Source organism: Lichenostomus cassidix, chromosome 19 (assembly GCF_008360975.1).
Source record: "Lichenostomus cassidix isolate B80296 chromosome 19, HeHo_3.0, whole genome shotgun sequence".
In the NCBI taxonomy this organism is placed as follows: Eukaryota; Metazoa; Chordata; class Aves; order Passeriformes; family Meliphagidae; genus Lichenostomus; species Lichenostomus cassidix.
The window spans coordinates 218,470-237,355 of NC_139499.1; the positions used below are offsets into that span (position 1 = coordinate 218,470).

The window sequence follows — 18,886 nt, forward strand, 5'->3', positions numbered from 1 at the left end:
ACTCACTTGGAATTAGACCAAAAAGTCATGCTCTGTTTTCCATGACCTGGAAGATCCATTTGATGATGTAGTTCAAATATATTCCAGTTAAGATGTGTCAGTAGATACTGCTGAATTTCTACTATACGGCACACCATGTGAAGAGCCTTTGAAACAAAGTCTCCTTCAGACTTGCTCCCAAAGTGATACCATGCTCCAGCTTACAGAGATGTGAAAGGCGATACTGTTCAAAATGCACAAGCACAGCTTTTCTCTGCCGGAATAACTAAAATACGTTCCTTCTCACACTGCTACTTAATTTTGACATAGTTTCTGATGCTATTAGCTTCACTTTCTTAAACTGTCCTGCAGTTTAATATAAATTGCTCTTTCTCTCACAGGCCCGATTGATTGGCCTAAACCTGTTGGTTTTGTTGGTGCACACTGCCCCAACAAAAGCATTGTGATCATGAATTTCCCTCCCATGTTTTATTGTTGGCCTTGCCTTGTAGCCTATCATGGAAATCCTTATAGCACAGCAACCATGAGTCTGTAGAGGTGGTAAAACAAAAATCCCCATGATCTGCGAGTATACACAGCCTTTGTTTATATTTTCAGTTATCCTGGGTAACAGAGGAGAAAATATGTATGATTGTATTAACCCTACAAAGCCCAGAACATGGGATTTCCTTCTGTCATTAGTACCGGCTCTGCACTGCTGCACTGGCAGTTTAGGAGGTGTAATGCTCACCTCCTTGCCTTTGTCTGGAATTGCTCAAAGGCTTGTGGTAACATATCTTTGTTTCTGTTTTTGTTGCATGCTGTGAGTGCAAAGGGCTTCTTTGACAATGTTGGTTTAAATGGAAAGTCATGTAGCATTTCGTTGAAAATCTTGTCTGTGTCCATCATTCAGCAGTCTTTTTTTCCCTTTCAGATTTCTCCCAGCATGACTCATCAGAAACAAGTGGGAAGCCTGAGGTGGAGGTCACCATTGAAGGTCAGTTGCTGAGGTCACTGATTTCAGTCTGCTGGGCATTTTTATATCCGAAATGTGTTTTGCAAAGCCTGCATTACTTGGCACTGGAAAAGAGAATTGTGTGTTGGTGTTGACTGCAGTTTTGATTGTGCACTTCCTGGTGAACACACCTGGTTTAGAAGTCTTATAAAACCACAATATACTGAAGCATATTGGACTTAGTGGGCTGTTTTTGAAATGACGCCTAACAGCAGTTTGCATGTTCCGTGTATTTTCCAAGCATTAGTAATGAAAAGTACTCATTGAGCAGGCAAGATGTTATAACATTCATTCATTCTGGAGAGCACATTGGTTTATCAACAGTATGTAGTTATATGTAAAATTTGTAGTTAACACTAGATTCCGGGAAGACTGGTCCCAGAACGGAAAGGCGGTGTTGCAGGTGATATAAGTGTAGCCTCAAGGTGTCTGTCTAATATTGCTAGCTGTGAGATACAAACCTTTTTACTTCCAGCTCCCATCCTCATTGAAATGGCTCTAAAGCTGCCAACCAGTGTTCCTGTTGTTCTCGTGTAGGATCTTGGTAGGAGGTCCGCTGTGTTTCTTGTATTTGGGAATTAGTGTCTTTTAATTTCTTTAAAATACTGCTGAGATTGGCTTTTGCAATGCTTGCTTGTGGAATTAGATTAAGACCTCCCAGTGAGCAATTTAGAAGGTGGGCAGGGCATTTAGGATAAAGTGGACACTTCTGGCATTACTTTCACCATTTTACAATGCAGCAAAGAAATGACTCTTACATTACCTCAACAGAAAAGTTTATATGAGAAGAGTCACAAAGTTCTGTGTGTATGTAAAGGCCTTTACCACAAAAGCAAAAGTGCTCTGTAAAGGTTTTTTCTGACCGAGTATAACAGAACTGTCTAGATGCAAGATACGTCAATATGTAATATTATTCTTGCTAAGTAAACCATACCCTTGGGGATGTGGGTACATGTTTTTCTGTATGTGAAATTAGTTTTCTTTGTTTGCTTTGCCCATTTGTTTTCTCTGAGGCTGCAGATATTGATAATAGGGCCGTGCAGAAAACTCCTTACCATGAGGGAGATAGGGTTGGATTGGTAGTGAGTGGCTAAGTAGCAGCTCTCTGACAAATTGCTAGCTTACCTGTCTTTTCATTTGTGTGTTTTTAATGTGGAGTTGACCTGTTCAATGCATTTCATTGATGCCCATTAGTTTTACACAAGTTTGAGAGTGGGTTTAGAACATTTGAGCTCTTGAAGACAAAACCTAGGTACTTTGTTTTGAGATCTCCTGGTGGAAGGATATAACCTCCAGTTAGATAAAAAATGTAGTCTGTATCTGCACAGCATATTTATGTCCTTTTGCTGTTGCATGGTCGTTTTATGATCATGCCATGTCCAGTCCTGTTTCAGAAGGCCATGTTGCTTCCTTAGGAAGTACAGAAGCAGCGTCGTTTTTTGCTATCTTGTGCTTTGCAAGGTCTGTTTGGCAGAAGTTGTTCTTTCACAGGTAGAAAGAGGAGCTTTGTCAAGGTGCTCAGATGAGGTCTGTGTTGCAAAATTGGGTGCCGTGATAAGCACCGTTCCTTAATTCAGTTAGAGCTTTGAAATTCAAAGCAGTTGCAGTGCTGCACACGAGTTCCCTGGACATAAAACCAGTGATTTTTCTTTGTTTCTTTAAGATGATGACAATGACTACCTGCTCCCTGACAAGGGACCTAGGGGCACCAATTTAGCTTATGGAGCTGCCAATACTGGGAGAAGAAAACCAGAAGAGTTCAATTTTGGTAAGATGGAAATGAATGATGATTTTGTCTCCTTGCTTTGTTTTATGGAAAGGTTTTGGTCAATTTTATTCTGCAGGAGTGTGGCATGCCAGTGCAAGCTTCCATTTAGGAGCCATAGTCTCTGTGTACAAGCATTTTTTTTAGCTTCTTTGATTTGCTCAGAAGGTTCTAAGTGATCAGTTGATGTGACTGTTATTTATACGAAGACACTTTTTGTTCATGTCTTGTAAAACACCTCCTAACTATTTCTGTTTGTTGTAGTTTGCATTTGCTAGTTATCCCTCCAGCACTCACTTGGAATTAGACCAAAAAGTCATGCTCTGTTTTCCATGACCTGGAAGATCCATTTGATGATGTAGTTCAAATATATTCCAGTTAAGATGTGTCAGTAGATACTGCTGAATTTCTACTATACGGCACACCATGTGAAGAGCCTTTGAAACAAAGTCTCCTTCAGACTTGCTCCCAAAGTGATACCATGCTCCAGCTTACAGAGATGTGAAAGGCGATACTGTTCAAAATGCACAAGCACAGCTTTTCTCTGCCGGAATAACTAAAATATGTTCCTTCTCACACTGCTACTTAATTTTGACATAGTTTCTGATGCTATTAGCTTCACTTTCTTAAACTGTCCTGCAGTTTAATATAAATTGCTCTTTCTCTCACAGGCCCGATTGATTGGCCTAAACCTGTTGGTTTTGTTGGTGCACACTGCCCCAACAAAAGCATTGTGACCATGAATTTCCCTCCCATGTTTTATTGTTGGCCTTGCCTTGTAGCCTATCATGGAAATCCTTATAGCACAGCAACCATGAGTCTGTAGAGGTGGTAAAACAAAAATCCCCATGATCTGCGAGTATACACAGCCTTTGTTTATATTTTCAGTTATCCTGGGTAACAGAGGAGAAAATATGTATGATTGTATTAACCCTACAAAGCCCAGAACATGGGATTTCCTTCTGTCATTAGCACCAGCTCTGCACTGCTGCACTGGCAGTTTAGGAGGTGTAATGCTCACCTCCTTGCCTTTGTCTGGAATTGCTCAAAGGCTTGTGGTAACATATCTTTGTTTCTGTTTTTGTTGCATGCTGTGAGTGCAAAGGGCTTCTTTGACAATGTTGGTTTAAATGGAAAGTCATGTAGCATTTCGTTGAAAATCTTGTCTGTGTCCATCATTCAGCAGTCTTTTTTTCCCTTTCAGATTCCTCCCAGCATGACTCATCAGAAAAAAGTGAGGATTCTGAGGTGGAGGTCACCTTTGAAGGTCAGTTGCTGAGGTCACTGATTTCAGTCTGCTGGGCATTTTTATATCTGAAATGTGTTTTGCAAAGCCTGCATTACTTGGCACTGGAAAAGAGAATTGTGTGTTGGTGTTGACTGCAGTTTTGATTGTGCGCTTCCTGGTGAACACACCTGGTTTAGAAGTCTTATAAAACCACAATATACTGAAGCATATTGGACTTAGTGGGCTGTTTTTGAAATGACGCCTAACAGCAGTTTGCATGTTCCGTGTATTTTCCAAGCATTGGTAATGAAAAGTACTCATTGAGCAGGCAAGATGTTATAACATTCATTCATTCTGGAGAGCACATTGGTTTATCAACAGTATGTAGTTATATGTAAAATTTGTAGTTAACACTAGATTCCGGGAAGACTGGTCCCAGAACGGAAAGGCGGTGTTGCAGGTGATATAAGTGTAGCCTCAAGGTGTCTGTCTAATATTGCTAGCTGTGAGATACAAACCTTTGTACTTTCCAGCTCCCATCCTCATTGAAATGGCTCTAAAGCTGCTAAGCAGTGTCCCTGTTGTTCTCGTGCTAGGATCTTGGTAGGAGGTCAGCTGTGTTTCCTGTATTTGGGAATTAGTGTCTTGTAATTTCTTTAAAATACTGCTGAGATTGGCTTTTGCAATGCTTGCTTGTGGAATTAGATTAAGACCTCCCAGTGAGCAATTTAGAAGGTAGGCAGGGCATTTAGGACAAAGTGGACACTTCTGGCATTACTTTCACCATTTTACAATGCAGCAAAGAAATGACTCTTACATTACCTCAACAGAAAAGTTTATATGAGAAGAGTCACAAAGTTCTGTGTGTATGTAAAGGCCTTTACCACAAAAGCAAAAGTGCTCTGTAAAGGTTTTCTCTGACAGAGTATAACAGAACAAGATGCAAGATACGTCAATATGTAATATTATTCTTGCTAAGTAAACCATACCCTTGGGGATGTGGGTACATGTTTTTCTGTATGTGAAATTAGTTTTCTTTGTCTGCTTTGCCCATTTGTTTTCTTTGTGATTCTGATATCAGTAATTGGGCAGTGTAGAAAACTCCTTACCATAAGGAAGGTAGGGTTGGATTGGTAGTGAGTGGCTAAGTAGCAGCTCTCTGACAAATTGCTAGCTTAGCTGTTTTCCTGTCTTTTCATTTGTGTGTTTTTAAGGTAGAGTTGACCTGTTCAATGCATTTCATTGGTGCCCATTAGTTTTACACTAGTTTGATAGTTGGTGTCCTGGGCTGATAATATGAAGCAACTTTATTCTTTAACCCTCTGTTTAATGTGCAGGGCTTCTATTCCTTTAAAACGAATGTGGTGGGTGAGGCTGGAGCTGGGGGTGTCAGTTTACCGGCTGACTGAGCCATAGGTTCAAGCGAACCACAACTCTTATCAGTTATATCACCAAGGCTCTTAGATGTACTCTTAATACCCACACAAAGTTTTTTAGCCATGCTGTGTTCAAAATAGGAAGTAATACACAAACTCCAACAAATATCTGATAATGCACAGACACTGACAGAAACTTTTAGGCATATAAGTTTTAAGCTTAGCTGATTGTCCAACCCAGCGATAGTTTTTGTTTATGACACTGTCCTGATATTATGAAACAACTTGACTCCTTAACCGTCTGTTTAATGCCCAGGGCTTCTGTGCCTTTAAGATGGAGCCGGGGGGCGAGGCCGGAGCTGGGGGGTCAGTTTAACGGCCGATGGAGCCCGGGGGGCGAGGCCGGAGCTGAGGTCAGTTTAACCGAACTGGCATGTGCAGATCCGTTAAACGGCTTGGCCTAACAGCCCTGGCTATAAAAGTGGCTCGGTCCAATGGCCTGGAGAGACTTCGAGAGAGATAGCTCTCTGTGGAACTTCGTGGGAGAGATGGATCTTGGAGAGACGGGGGAGACGATTCTCTGCCAGGCCTCGTGAGGGGAGACAGTTCCCCTCTGGGGCTTCGTGGGGGAGACGGCTCTCCGCCGGGTTTTGTGAGGGAAACGGTTCTCCGCTGTGCTTCCCACTAGCTTAGGAAAAAGGTTTTACTTTTTTCTTTTCCTCCCCCTGGCCTCCCTACCTTTCTTGACTTCTCTCCGGGCCGGGGAACCTGTGGGGTTGCCTCGGCCTGTCCTGTCCGAACTCCAAGGAAGACCACGCCCGTGAGTGGAGGCGGGGAGTCACTGGAATCCAGCAGCTTCACCGGCTGTGACATTGGCTCCTGTGGGCATCCTTTTCCCATTTTTTTATCTTTGTTTTTCCCAATTTCAACTTGTGTTAATAAATAGTTCAGGTTTTTTTTCCACTTTCACTTGCTGTGGTTAATGTGTTTCATTGGCGAGTGGAAGGGAGAAGCCCTTTTCCCCTGGGAAGAGGTGCTCATCCCAGAGCGATTCCTCCTGGAGCCTTTGTCTCCAAAACTGAGATGGTGGGTTTAGAACGTTTGAGCTCTTGAAGACAAAATTTAAGTACTGTGTTTTGAGAACTACTAGTGGAAGGATATAACTTCCAGTTAGATAAAAAATGTAGTCCATATCTGCACAACTTATTTTGTGTCCTTTTGCTGTTGCATGGTCGTTTTATGATCATGCCATGTCCAGTCCTGTTTCAGAAGGCGATGTTGCTTTCCTCAGGAAGTACAGAAGCAGCTTCGTTTTTTGCTATCTTGTGCTTTGCAAGGTCCGTTTGGCAGAAGTTGTTCTTTCACAGGTAGAAAGAGGAGCTTTGTCAAGGTTCTCAGATGAGGTCTGTGTTGCAAAATTGGCTTCCTTAATTCAGTTAGAGCTTTGAAATTCAAAGCAGTTGCAGTGCTGCACACGAGTTCCCTGGACATAAAACCAGTGATTTTTCTTTGTTTCTTTAAGATGATGATGATGATGACGATGATTTCCTGCCCCCTGACAAGAGGCCAAAGAGCACCAAGTTTGCTAATTTAGCTGCCAATACTGGGAGAAGAGGAGAGTTCAGTTTTGGTAAGATGGAATGATTTTGTCTCCTTGCTTTGTTTTATGGAAAGGTTTTGGTTAATTTTGTTCTGCAGGAGTGAGACATGCCAGTGCAAGCCTTCCTTTAGGAGCCATAGTCTCTGTGTAGATGTATTGCAGTGGTGTAATCATCATCACAGGCTACTTCTGCTGTTTCTCTTTGTTATTTGATGTGAGCACATAAATGGACACAGAGAAAGTTGGGATCTTCTGGTAGTGTTCTTTCATGATCCCTTGTGTGGAGTCCTCCACAGAAATGCATCTGTGCACTTCAGTCACTGTGGTTAAAGATGCTTCCCATGGGATTTTTTGTGGTCCTGTACCTCTCCTTTATGCAGTGGTTTGGTTCAGTTTCTGTACAGGTAGTTCATTAATCTGTCTGCTTCTATAATGTTCCGTACTGTTGGGAATATATCTTTTGGTGCAGTATTTGCAATGTCTATTAGGATTTCTGCAGATTGAGGTCAATTGAAAAATCCTTATGGACCCCCTTCATCCTGAGGAAAGGAATGAACAAGGTGGTTGATTGCAGATGGAGAGCAAAGGGAGTAAAATATTTGGAGGACAAAATATTTAGTTAGCTTGCAATATAGAATCAACAGTTTGAGACTATCTCAGGGCCTACCTGCTCACTGTTGTTCTGGATTGACTTAGGAGATCTTTTCTCTGGGCTGTTGTCAAGAAAATTTTATTTTGAACTAGCTACTGTGCAGTTAGATTACATTAATTTGCATCTCACAAATTATTCAGATATCTTTACTCCAGATTTTCCTAAATTGTTTTTAGGATATTGCCCCTTATGTTGAATTTGAGGTTCACATACTGAAGGTGCCATGTGTCTACAGTATTGCAAGATCTGCTTAAAACACAAAATGAATGTGAGAAGTTTTGGGGAATGACCCTTTATTTGCTCTAATGAAAAAAGAGGAGCTGGGGGTAGTTACAATGCTGCTGTTTGGATATTTCAGAAGATTTTGCACCTTTAGTATTGAACTCAAGTATTAGATAATGAGTCAGGAGAGAACAGGTGGTTAATCTGTCATGAGTAGCTGCAGAATGACCAAAGGTACATGCACTCAGAAAACAGAATAGATTCTTGAGAGAGAAACCTGTCCCATCTCATCAGGACTTCAAGTATTTTACATAACCCTGATGAGATTGAAATGTTTGAGTTTGAGGTCCTTCCGGTATGTGTTGGTTGAACAGGTACCTGAAGTGGCCAGAGAATAATGAGCTGTGCTCTTAGATTTGTGAAACTGGAAAACAAAGTGGAAAGCAAAATAATTTTAACCAGTGTCTGGTAAAATGTTTGATAGAAATTAATAATCTTTGGAAAGTGATGTTCGATTTCAAAAAAATTGTGAACCAACTATTTGATGTTAAAAATACCATTGCTGAAAGGATCGGACATTGTAAGTAAAAATTGTCTCCCACGTTTTTTGCTTTCTTAATAGATTTTATAAAAAGCTCTGAAGCTTCAAGTTGTATCTTGCAGTTGTGTTAAACCATTTCAGTGGGAAAAAGTCCCCTTGTCTCACTATGTCAGTGATGGGAAGTATGTATAGCTTTTCCCCATTTTAGCACACTGTTGAGCACAGGTCTTGTCAGCCTGCAGCATGTTCCATGTTTTTCATGCTGAGCTGTGTGTTTTCCATTTTACTCCCTCAAAGAGTTCTTTGTGGCATGGTGATGTGAATAGGAGTGTGCTTAGTACCTGAGCATCATTGTGTATACACTGTTGTCTTGGTTTGAAAACAAACCAGTGGGAGATCACAAGTCAAGACTGAAATTAAAAATAAGTGAAATAATACAAGGAAAAGCACTGACAAAGTCAGATACAACCTAACACCCTGTTAAGGTGGTAGTAGCAGTCCAGCTGAAGTAGTCCAGTTGAAGCGGTGATCCTGTGAAGGTCTAGTCTCCAGCTGAAGATCCAGTGGTAGCTCTTGTCCTCTGGGAACCCAGTAGACAGGGCTAGCTCAGGCAGTTCCAAGGCCAGGTTATATCCAGGTGGGAACACCTGGCTCCTCCCTCCTCGGCAGAGCATTCCACAATGGGATGAGGTAAGTCCATGAGTCACACGGTGGGTCCCTGATGGCCCATTGCCTGTCATGTGGGGTGGGTCATTAGCAGGTGATAGCAGCTAACGGCCTACAGCTGGTGGTAATAGAAAACTACATCTATATTGCAACCTAGGACAACTGTGCAGGTTGCCCCTGCTGTAGTGGATGTTTTCTGGAACATATCCCAAGGAGCAGAGAAAGGCATAAAATTGAGGATGCTATGGACAGATGGGGAAAGTTTTCAGGGTTGTTATTTAATTGGGATGATGTTTCCCATATATCATAAGGTGTTTATACAGGAATAGAAGGAAGCCACCATCTGTCTTGGTGTCTACAGGAAAACTAAACTGCTTTTCAGAGTGTCAGCTTAGCTTTGTGGCAGATCTTCAATTTTGCTACATGAGCACAAAGTTTTGTTTGAAACAAAAGAATGTTTTTACAGTATTTGGTCAGGGTCCAAGGGGTTAATAATGCTGACAATCAGGTTAAAAAATCACACTGGTTACCTGATAAACCCTCTGAATTTTGAAATATCTCTGTAGTCCAACTTTTTAATGAAATATAAAAGTAGATAAAAAACCAGTGTGTGGATCAAAATGTGAGCCAGTTTATGATTATTTTTCCAATTGCCTATTCTCTGTGTATCCACCGTTCCAAATGAAAATGCCTGTAATGTGGTATATTTGATTATTAATCCCTGTAGTATTTGCATTGGAGAGAGAGGGACTAGAGTGTAGTAGATTGAAAAGATCCACATAGTATATTTAGCCAGTGATTGTGGGATTTGGAAACGGAGAAAGTTAAAGCCTTAAAGCTTAATGGCTTATGTAGGAACATTCTCATGAGCCTGTTAAGGAGGAGAGGGGAGACCAGGCTGGGTGGAAGCAGCTTCTAAAATTGTAGCAACCACCGATACTGAGAACAGTATTATTTATATACTTTCATATGGTTTCTTTGTAGTATGGTATGACATTCTTTCTGTCTGTTCTCCCTCTGATGAAAACTAACCTGAGTTTTGAAGGAGATTGTTTAGTGAGTCTGCCTCAGAGCTTGATTAACTGAAAGAATCTAAACAACTCTTGACATTTTCCTCTAGATTCCAGTCTGGAGTTACACAGGTGCCTTTAGAAACCCTTGTCCCAGGGCTGTCCATGTGTGTTCACCAGCTCTGTGTAGTAAAGCAGGGTTTCTCCTTTAGATCAGCCAATTCTGGCTCATATTTTCCTGACTCTTCTGGTAAAGCTGATGTTGATCCATTGTTCCATTTGTCAACAGCAAATACAGTTGGTGGTTGTGCTGAAATCAGAGAGAGATTTATCTGGGTCTGTATCTGCAGTTAAAGGGGGAAATATTCTAAGTCACACAGGAGTAGAAAACATTGAGCTCAAGATGTGTTTATCACATAAGAAGCCGTGCAGTACAGGGTAGCAGTAAAAAAGTGGTAGAAGTAATTGTATAGATTTATCCACAAAGGTGTAATTTCAAAATATAGACAAGTTAATTAATGTAGATTATCTGCCAGGTAACTAGAATGAAGAGTCTTATGTGTGCATGCAAGGCAGCATGGCAAAACACCCTTTTCTCTGATTTGTGCCTACATCTGAAGCATTCTATCCTATTGATATCCATGAAATTACATTAAAAAAATACAAGGTTAAATATGGGCCCCAAAGTTGTGTACTGAGAATGAATATTTAATGAATGAATAAGCACCTTTTGATATGGACACAAATTCAATCCTTTGTCTTGTCTTATATAAGAATTTTTTGATGACTGGAAGCATCAAATGAGCTTGAATGGCCTCATTTTTTGACCTTTATAGTTATTAGATTCAAGTTTTTGGAGTAAGAAATAAATTGTAAGTACATTTGCTTAACTCCTTCTTAAAAGGCCAGACAACATCTGGTACCATCTGCAAAAGAGTTGTAGAATTTTCCTAAAAGCATGGAGATTGTCACTGGTTTTTGTAGTATGTGTGGTCTGTTACCAGCAGAAAATTAGATATTAAAATTCTGCCATTTAATCCAGCTCTAGATGGAACTCAGGGTTGGATTTGGATAACTTCTGTCTTGCAGCTTTATGTTCTTTTGGAAATAGGATTTATGGGGATATTTTGCAATGCCAGGACTTGGAGAAATAGTGGATTAAAGTAGAGGATGGCAGGTGCCTCCTGATCCAGGTAGTTGTACAGATTTGCACCAAAACAGCTCCATGTACTTTCTGTAAGGTTTATCAAGCTTCACTAATTAAGCTTTTCAGCACCCAAATTTAGATAACTATCATCAGCAGCTACAAACTGCCTTTAGCCCTGGTGGCAGCAAGAGCTGCTGACTGAGCCATTGAAGAGAGAAACCAATTTTGGAAGTTACTTTAACCTGGTTTTGTGTTGTGGGTTTTTAAATTTTTTTTTTTGTTTAGCTTTTTAAAACTTTTTAAACTTCATTTGATATACGAGTTTGGGAAATAATCCTAAGCATTTTATTCTGTACTTTTCTTTTTTTCTCAATGTATCCATGCATTTTAAGGTGTAGCCTGTACTGTACTCAGCAGGCACCTGTTTACAAGTGACTAGTAAAAGTACACACTGCATATTTCATTTAGTGGTAACACAGATTTTACACGAGATTCTCTGTTTTTTTGTAGTCTGACATGTCCTTGTCTTTTGTTTGCAGACAAATGGAATAAACGAATTACAGACTTGAGAAATGAAGTTGAAGAGCTGTTTGAAAAAAAATACGGTATGTGTTACACACCTTTCCAAGCCATTGCCTGTAGTCCTTTGTCACTGTGACAGACTGCACTTCAGCATGCATCTCCTTGTTGGCTCAGGAGCACACCAGAACTGACAGCACCGAAGGGCTAAATACTTTTAGAAGACATAAAACTGGGGAAAGTAGCTTTTTTGATGAGCAGAGTAATTTCAAAATGGGATGTCTGTGTTTGGCACCAAAGTGCAAAACCTGATTTTATTTTTCAATTGTGCTCAGTCTCCTGGAGCCACCTGCGTGCTCATGTGTCTTGGGCACCCACATTTGACAGATCTGTCCTTTTGTCTGTAATTCACTGAGTCCTTAAGTGAAAGAATCTTTTTAGAATGGCTGGAGAGAGGCTGCCTCTCCTTGATTGTTCATTTTTGATTATGATTATTTTGCAGTGAAGAACAAATTATTTGTGGTAGTGGCTCTTGGAACGAAAAAGCAGGAGATGTGTTAGACTTTGGAATTTATCTCCAAATGCTGCACTTAGATATATATTTTGTCCGCATATCACAAACTATAATAGCATCAGCGAAGATTTAAAAATAAATGCTGGTGTTCCTCTGCCACAAGAAGTGGAAGTGCTTTCAGAATGGACCTTGTGATTTGGAGTTACTACATATTTGGGGTGTGACTATCCTCTGACATTTAAACAGCCCAATGAAAGCAACTTGCACCAAGGCAATATTATAATCAGAATCTGATTCACTGTGTTTTAATTGCTCTAGAAAGGAGCATCATTCTTAGTAAATTGCTGTAATTTTGATTTTGGTGTTTGCAGGTAGCAGAGTTGGTTTAAGAAAATTAAGTTGGTTTAAGACAATGTAAGAGGTATGCACCATGGAATGAGTTGCCTCCCCTTATGGTATTAACCAACTCCTTTCCAGCAATAAGGAATGAATACTAGTAGATGTAAGTGAAAAAATAACAGTTTAATAACACGTGAAACAGCAACAGGCGAAAAGTAAGAATAAATAAACATTAGATATAAAATTGCTAAAACTCTAGAAGTCCATGTCAACAATGGGAAATGCAGAATGGCAGCGTGTGACCCCCCCCTTTCCATGATGGCAGCCACCATAACCAAACTCGTGGCTTGAAACACAAAGGGACAATGGCAACAAACCCTCCTGGGATAGGAGGAGTTTACAAAGCAGTTCTAGTGGCAGATGGGAATCCTGGGGTTGCCCGGGGAACTCTGGCCCCACGGTGTCAACCTCCAGTTCCTTGTGTGTCAGCATCAATGTCTCACTGCTTCCTTCTGCCACACACTGAACTTCCTTCTGCCACACACTGAACACCAATAGGTGCTGCTGTTTCTGAGCTGTTGGCGCGTTGCGGGGAGGGGCAATGGTCTTCCCAAGCACTGGGGGCAGCAGACTTCTGGCATAGCTGTCTCTACCCCCCACGCTGCTGGAAGAGTTGAAAAATTCACTCTGAAACAGTTTTTGATTGCACAGTGTGGGTCCTACAGAGTTGCTACTGTTGCTAGCGACAAGAAAACAAAGTCAAGAGGCCAAAAGCCAAATGGCAAGAGAGAACTTCTCTGCCTGAGGCAAAGACAAAGAGGCCAGAGAGGCAAGTGCCATGCAGCAAAAAGAGCCCGAGCTGCCTTTGAGAGTTAACCTGCAATGTGTCTGCAGCACCCTCCCCAGCCTGTTCAGTTTTCTGGCTGGAGTGTCTTAAAGAGACAATAACAATTTTTGGGCTGAGATATGGAATGCAATAACATTTTGGGTTACCTACAACACCAGCCTAAAAACGTCCCATAGAGTCTCTTCAATGCTGTTCCTGACTTTCCATAGAAGGCCATATGTTATTAAAAATGATCATTTCCTTGTGGATGATGACATTTCATTGATTCACAAAACAAGTCTTTATCAGACTGTCTATCTGTAGGGCATGCAGTCTCCCATTTACAGAAATGAGTTATGGATATCCAGAATTCCTAGAATAGTCTTCAAATTTGTTGGCTTCTGTAGCTCCAAAGTGTTCTAGCATTATCAGTTACTGTAATCTATTACAACTGACATGTCTGAAAAGATAGATTTGTGTTTTAGATGAAAACTAAAGGGATTACCTTTTAGTGACTCACATATACAGGCTAATTTATAAAAATAAAACTATATTCAGTAGGATTTCTATGCAAAAACATGTGAGATTCCAAATCTAAGAAGCCTCACTGCAGACTGTGATGCCAGTGGTGTTCTTAGGTTCTCTGAACAGTATTGGCTAATACATTTGCTGATTTAAGAGAACTAGACTCTCACGTGTGAAAACTTACTTGTTGTTAGTTACATGTTTAAACAGACAGGATTTTTGTTACTCTGAAGCTGTTCTTACTTTATGCTGAGTAATGATCTGGATTTTAGTGATGTTCTTTATCTGTTGCCCTGAGGCTTGTCTGCTAGGTTTGTTGAGCTTTTCACCATGTGCCACAACAACCTCCTGGACTGAGAAAAATTTTTGTTAATTTCTTGAAAGAGGTACATGACTGCAATAAAAATTTTTGTGGATGAAGGCCTGGTATGATACTGTTATGAATGGAGACAGGAGCTTAGACAAGTCCCTGCCTCTGCCCAGGCCTCTGGCAGCAGGCAGTAGCTTTATTTGGGCGGCCAGCACCCCAAAACCAATCTCACTTGCAAGTTCTTTAATAATGACCGATCAGGCCTATTACAACATGAATTATCTATTGAATAGACCAAAGAAAACAGACATAATATCTTAAACAGACAACTTACTACACAGGATAATACAAAAGAACTACTAGTAGATAAATAGACTGCACAATGAAGGTACCTATATTACAGCTAGTGAAGAAGTACTATAGCTTACTATTTTAATGTCACTTACCACCAGACTGATGATGTGGTACACATTTCTACTCAATGCCCAGGGAAAGTAATCTCATGACTTGCATCTGAGCTCGCAGGAGAAGCTCCCTGCACATTTCCAGGGTGCATGTAGGGGGGGCTTCTACCTCTGTAAAAATTTGTGTAGCTTTTATAGTTTGTTAAATAATGTCTCTCAGTCAGGAATTTCCAGCTTACCTCCCCACATCTGTTCTTACACCCAGTTTTTATTGGGAGTTCTACCCCTGGTGCCAGAGAGGGGGAATAATTCACTAGCAATTGACAACCTGGGTAATCTCATCACTTCATGTGGGGTGAAGAATGTCTGGAGCTATGCATCAGCTGATGGACCAAGCAGATAAGCTATTCTGTGGTAGGGGGATGTCCTGCCACAGATACACAGCAGAACTGTTGGTGATTGCTCTGGAGCTGCTTTGGCACAGGTTTGAATCAGGTTTCATTAGTATATTTGCTGAGAGTAATCTTCAGGTTCATGCCAATCTCTGCAGATCTGTTCTCTGTCTCCAGTTTTGGTCACCTTTTGTTTGCCAGGTGAAACCAAGTCTAGTTGAAACACCATTCTTCTTGCAGTTTGAGGACTAAGATACAGTGCTTTAAAAGCTTCCCTTTTTTGTGATAAACATCCTTAGAAATATTCTGGTTTCAAGTGGCTGAAAGACTATGTTACCCAAATATCTTTAACACCTAAATTGTTTTAATTCATTTAAGAATTTGCAAGTTAATGAGACCATTTTGCATAAACAATGTCTGAACCATGGACCACTTGGATATTATGTTAAATAGCTTGAAAAGGGGCCCTGAGTAGTTTTACTTTCAGAAATGCTGCCACAACATCACTGTACTCTAATTTGGCCATAGCTTGGTTTTTCTCATATCAAATAATTTTTCACATCTAATCTCCATATCAAAACATCAGAATGTACCAAACTATTTGCAGACCAGTCACATGGTAATAGAGAATTCTTGTTGCATGGCCTACAAAATTAATGTACCTTGTGAGTATAAAGAAATCAACCCTTTTGTTATTTGCAACCTCTTGTGTCATTCTCAAGTATTTGCCAGCCTGATAGGTGTATTGATAACAGTATGGTCCTCATAACTTAAAAAAATACGTTGAGGTTATTTCCAGCTGTGGCTGAGTCCGTTACTTGCTTTTCATTAGTTTCAAAGATTTCATTAGTAGGGTCATGCTTTTTTCAGCAGTGTTAGAAGTATACTGTTTATTTCATTAGTGGTTCTTTGGATTTCTAAAATACACAGGAACATGAGAAATTCACTGAAAAGAAGGGATGTGTGCCCCTACTCCAAGACATTAATGACTCTTGTAAGCCTATAGTAATAACAAATAATAACAGAGCTAGGGAACTGAAACATGCTTGGTTTATAATTAAGTCTAGATAACATCATCTTTCAAAGCACTCTATTAAGCAAAACCAAAATAGTGAGAATCTTCACTCTAACAGGTGCAGTCACTGTAATTAAATGTTTGCATAAAGGAAAAAGAGGATGATCTGCATATGTATGCAGGGCTGCAGTTTGTTTACTGTGAATCAGAGTGATTTTGCTATTAAACAAAACTTAATTTCTCACAACATGAATGCTTGCATGTTTAAATGTGCTGAGGGGTTGTTGCCTGTGTGCTAATTATAATGTTTATCAGAGTGATATCAAGCAGGTAATTGAGTAGAGCCACAAGCTAGTCTAATGTTTTTTTCTCCTTTTTCCTTAAAGCTCAAGCTATAAAAGAAGAAGGTCCAGTGTCTATCCCATACTCACTCTTCCAGGCACATGTGGAAGACTTATATGTGGAAGGGCTGCCAGAAGGGATTCCCTTCAGGCGTCCATCCACGTACGGCATTCCCCGGCTGGAGAGGATACTTCTAGCAAAGGAGCGAATCCGGTTTGTGATTAAAAAGTAAGAAATTTTGCATTTTTGTCTCTACATTACTCATTGTTTTCTACTGGTTCCACTTTGCTTCATTTTTCTTCAAGGAATTCCAAACTGGTTTCTACTGGCATATTCATTTGCAGTACTAAGGAGTTGTTTTTTGTTGATGTTCACTTTGATAAATTCAGCTTATCAGACCAGTGGAACATTACAGTGGTGGTGGAGAGATCTCTGGACAGATCTCTTCAATACTATGGACATTTTGTCAGGGGCAGATCTCTTTGTATTGTTCAAATCTCTGTCTCTTCAGTACATGTTGAAAGCCATTTGGGATATTTGATCCTATCTGAGGATCCTGGCCTAATTTCAGCTTAAAGGAAGCTTCAGTGAGTAACAGCAGATGTTTTCCTGTGTTCAGTGGTGTAGGGCCTAAACCAAGAGTTTTTGAAGTGGACAGGAATCTGCTGATTCCAATGGTCAGGCTCAGAATTGGAGGCAGTGACAGCCCCTGACCCTGTTTATGCTGCCTTCACCATGGGTGCTAGTTGCTTACATCTGAGAGGAACATGGTCACTTTCTATCATCCTAATGCTTGCAGATAGCTAGAAGTGTAGATCTACCTTTTGTCTGACTTAAAATCAGTCATCATACATAGATTTTAATATTTATGCAATGCTGGCACCTGCTTTTGTCAAATATGTCTTAGTTGTTAACAGAAATTAATTTACGGTGTTCATTGATTTTGGAATGTGTGGTAACCAGAGCAGCTAAAAAGCTACAGCCATAGCTTGACTCTGTGAGAAACATCAGAATGTTTAATTTTTTGTTTGTTCAACTGTGGATAAAATTAGATATATTTTGGAAACAGAAGTGTCTGCTTTGAAGTTTACCTTTTTAGAGGTTAAATTTTTAATTTGGATCTTTGTTTCTGATAAAATGTATCTTAGAACTCAGAGGTAAGTTTAATGGAGCCTGTGTGTTACCATGAAATACTACAGCTCCAGCAGATAAGGGTATCAGGCATGAAAAATATTTTGTCAGTAGAGTTCCAACCAGCTCTTACAATACTTTGGTGTTAATTGGGATTTAGTGTTGTGGATCATGATGTTCCCTGGGAGGTTTTTGGGTTTCAGTAAGTGGTAACTTGTGGCTGTAACTGGAAGCTAGTTTCTCAAAGTGTCTGTCACTGTTGAAACATGTGTCTTAAATCTTTCAGGCCTGAACTTCTGAATTCGACAGATGTTCCAGTGAACAAGACAGGTTCAGAAGGTAGGTTTTCAAATGTGTGAGTTGTACAAGTGCATTATGATATCCCTGTTTGTCAGTCTTAGTGGTGGCTACCATTTGCTTTTACTAATAATGTATTGCAAGCGATTCCTCTGATTTTAAATTATCTTTAGCTATAGAGTTTTCCATTGGTTTTCCAAGCTGGTGTTACTGACACTGCCAATGAACTTGATTCAGCTTGGCAGACAGAAAAACAATGAGCTACGTAGGTGTTAGTCTGCTGAGATATAGAGAAAAGGCAGCAGTTTCCACAGCTGATAGAATGTACTGGATAGGGAAACTGTCTGTACCGTGAAACAATTGCTTATATATGGGATTTTCCAAAATTTGATTAACTGAAATGCAGTGGTGAACATAGTGACATTTATTACTATAGAACCTTTCCTTGGATAATGGGGCTATATTTGCACATAGTGGTGCAAAGACAGTGCATTCCAACCACTTTTCCTGTCAGGAATACTTTTCAGCAGATGCATGCTCTTACATGTCTTGTCTCCACTGAGCACCCATCCAAAGGTAGAAAAAATGACTATGTAAAAATAAGACTACAGGAATAGATTTTTGCTAACAATTGCACCCGTGAACTCATTTTCCTTCAAGTTGGTAGAAAGAAGTTTAGCATGGAAAAGAAATCAAGTTTTGAAAGAATTGTACTTTTGCATGGACATTAGTTGGTAAATTCCTTTCCCAGACTTGTTTTGCTCTTCAGTTGAATTCTACTGTCTCTTGGGCTTCAGGGCATTTTTTTCAGTTGTCCAATTAAACCAAGTGTTAAAAGCTTATATGCCTTAAACAACAGTTACGAACAAATTGCTCCCAACTCCAAAATGCTAACTGGCAACCTCACTCTGGTTGAACTGTGCAGTTTTAGTAATACTGTAGAAGTCCTTAGTTCAGGCAATACTAGCATATAGAGAGTAGTATTTGCGCTAGTGCAGCACCATTACGTTGTATTATGTACTCATAGTTTTCTGTTGTAAAAAGTATATCAAAGACTGTATGAAAGTGAAT

The 18,886-nt window shown here is 40.1% G+C and overlaps 1 protein-coding gene across 1 annotated transcript in view; it reads left to right on the plus strand.

Annotated features, from left to right (window-relative positions):
- GTF2I (general transcription factor IIi) overlaps nt 1-18,886 on the plus strand; it is a 124,193-nt gene that overhangs the window by 82,696 nt on the left and 22,611 nt on the right. Inside the window, exons 20-26 of the mRNA XM_085078707.1 lie at nt 914-976; nt 2,658-2,762; nt 3,964-4,026; nt 6,886-6,993; nt 11,741-11,806; nt 16,432-16,615; nt 17,805-17,857. Coding sequence (XP_084934833.1) covers nt 914-976; nt 2,658-2,762; nt 3,964-4,026; nt 6,886-6,993; nt 11,741-11,806; nt 16,432-16,615; nt 17,805-17,857 — 642 coding nt within the window. The remainder of the gene's footprint in view (nt 1-913; nt 977-2,657; nt 2,763-3,963; nt 4,027-6,885; nt 6,994-11,740; nt 11,807-16,431; nt 16,616-17,804; nt 17,858-18,886) is intronic.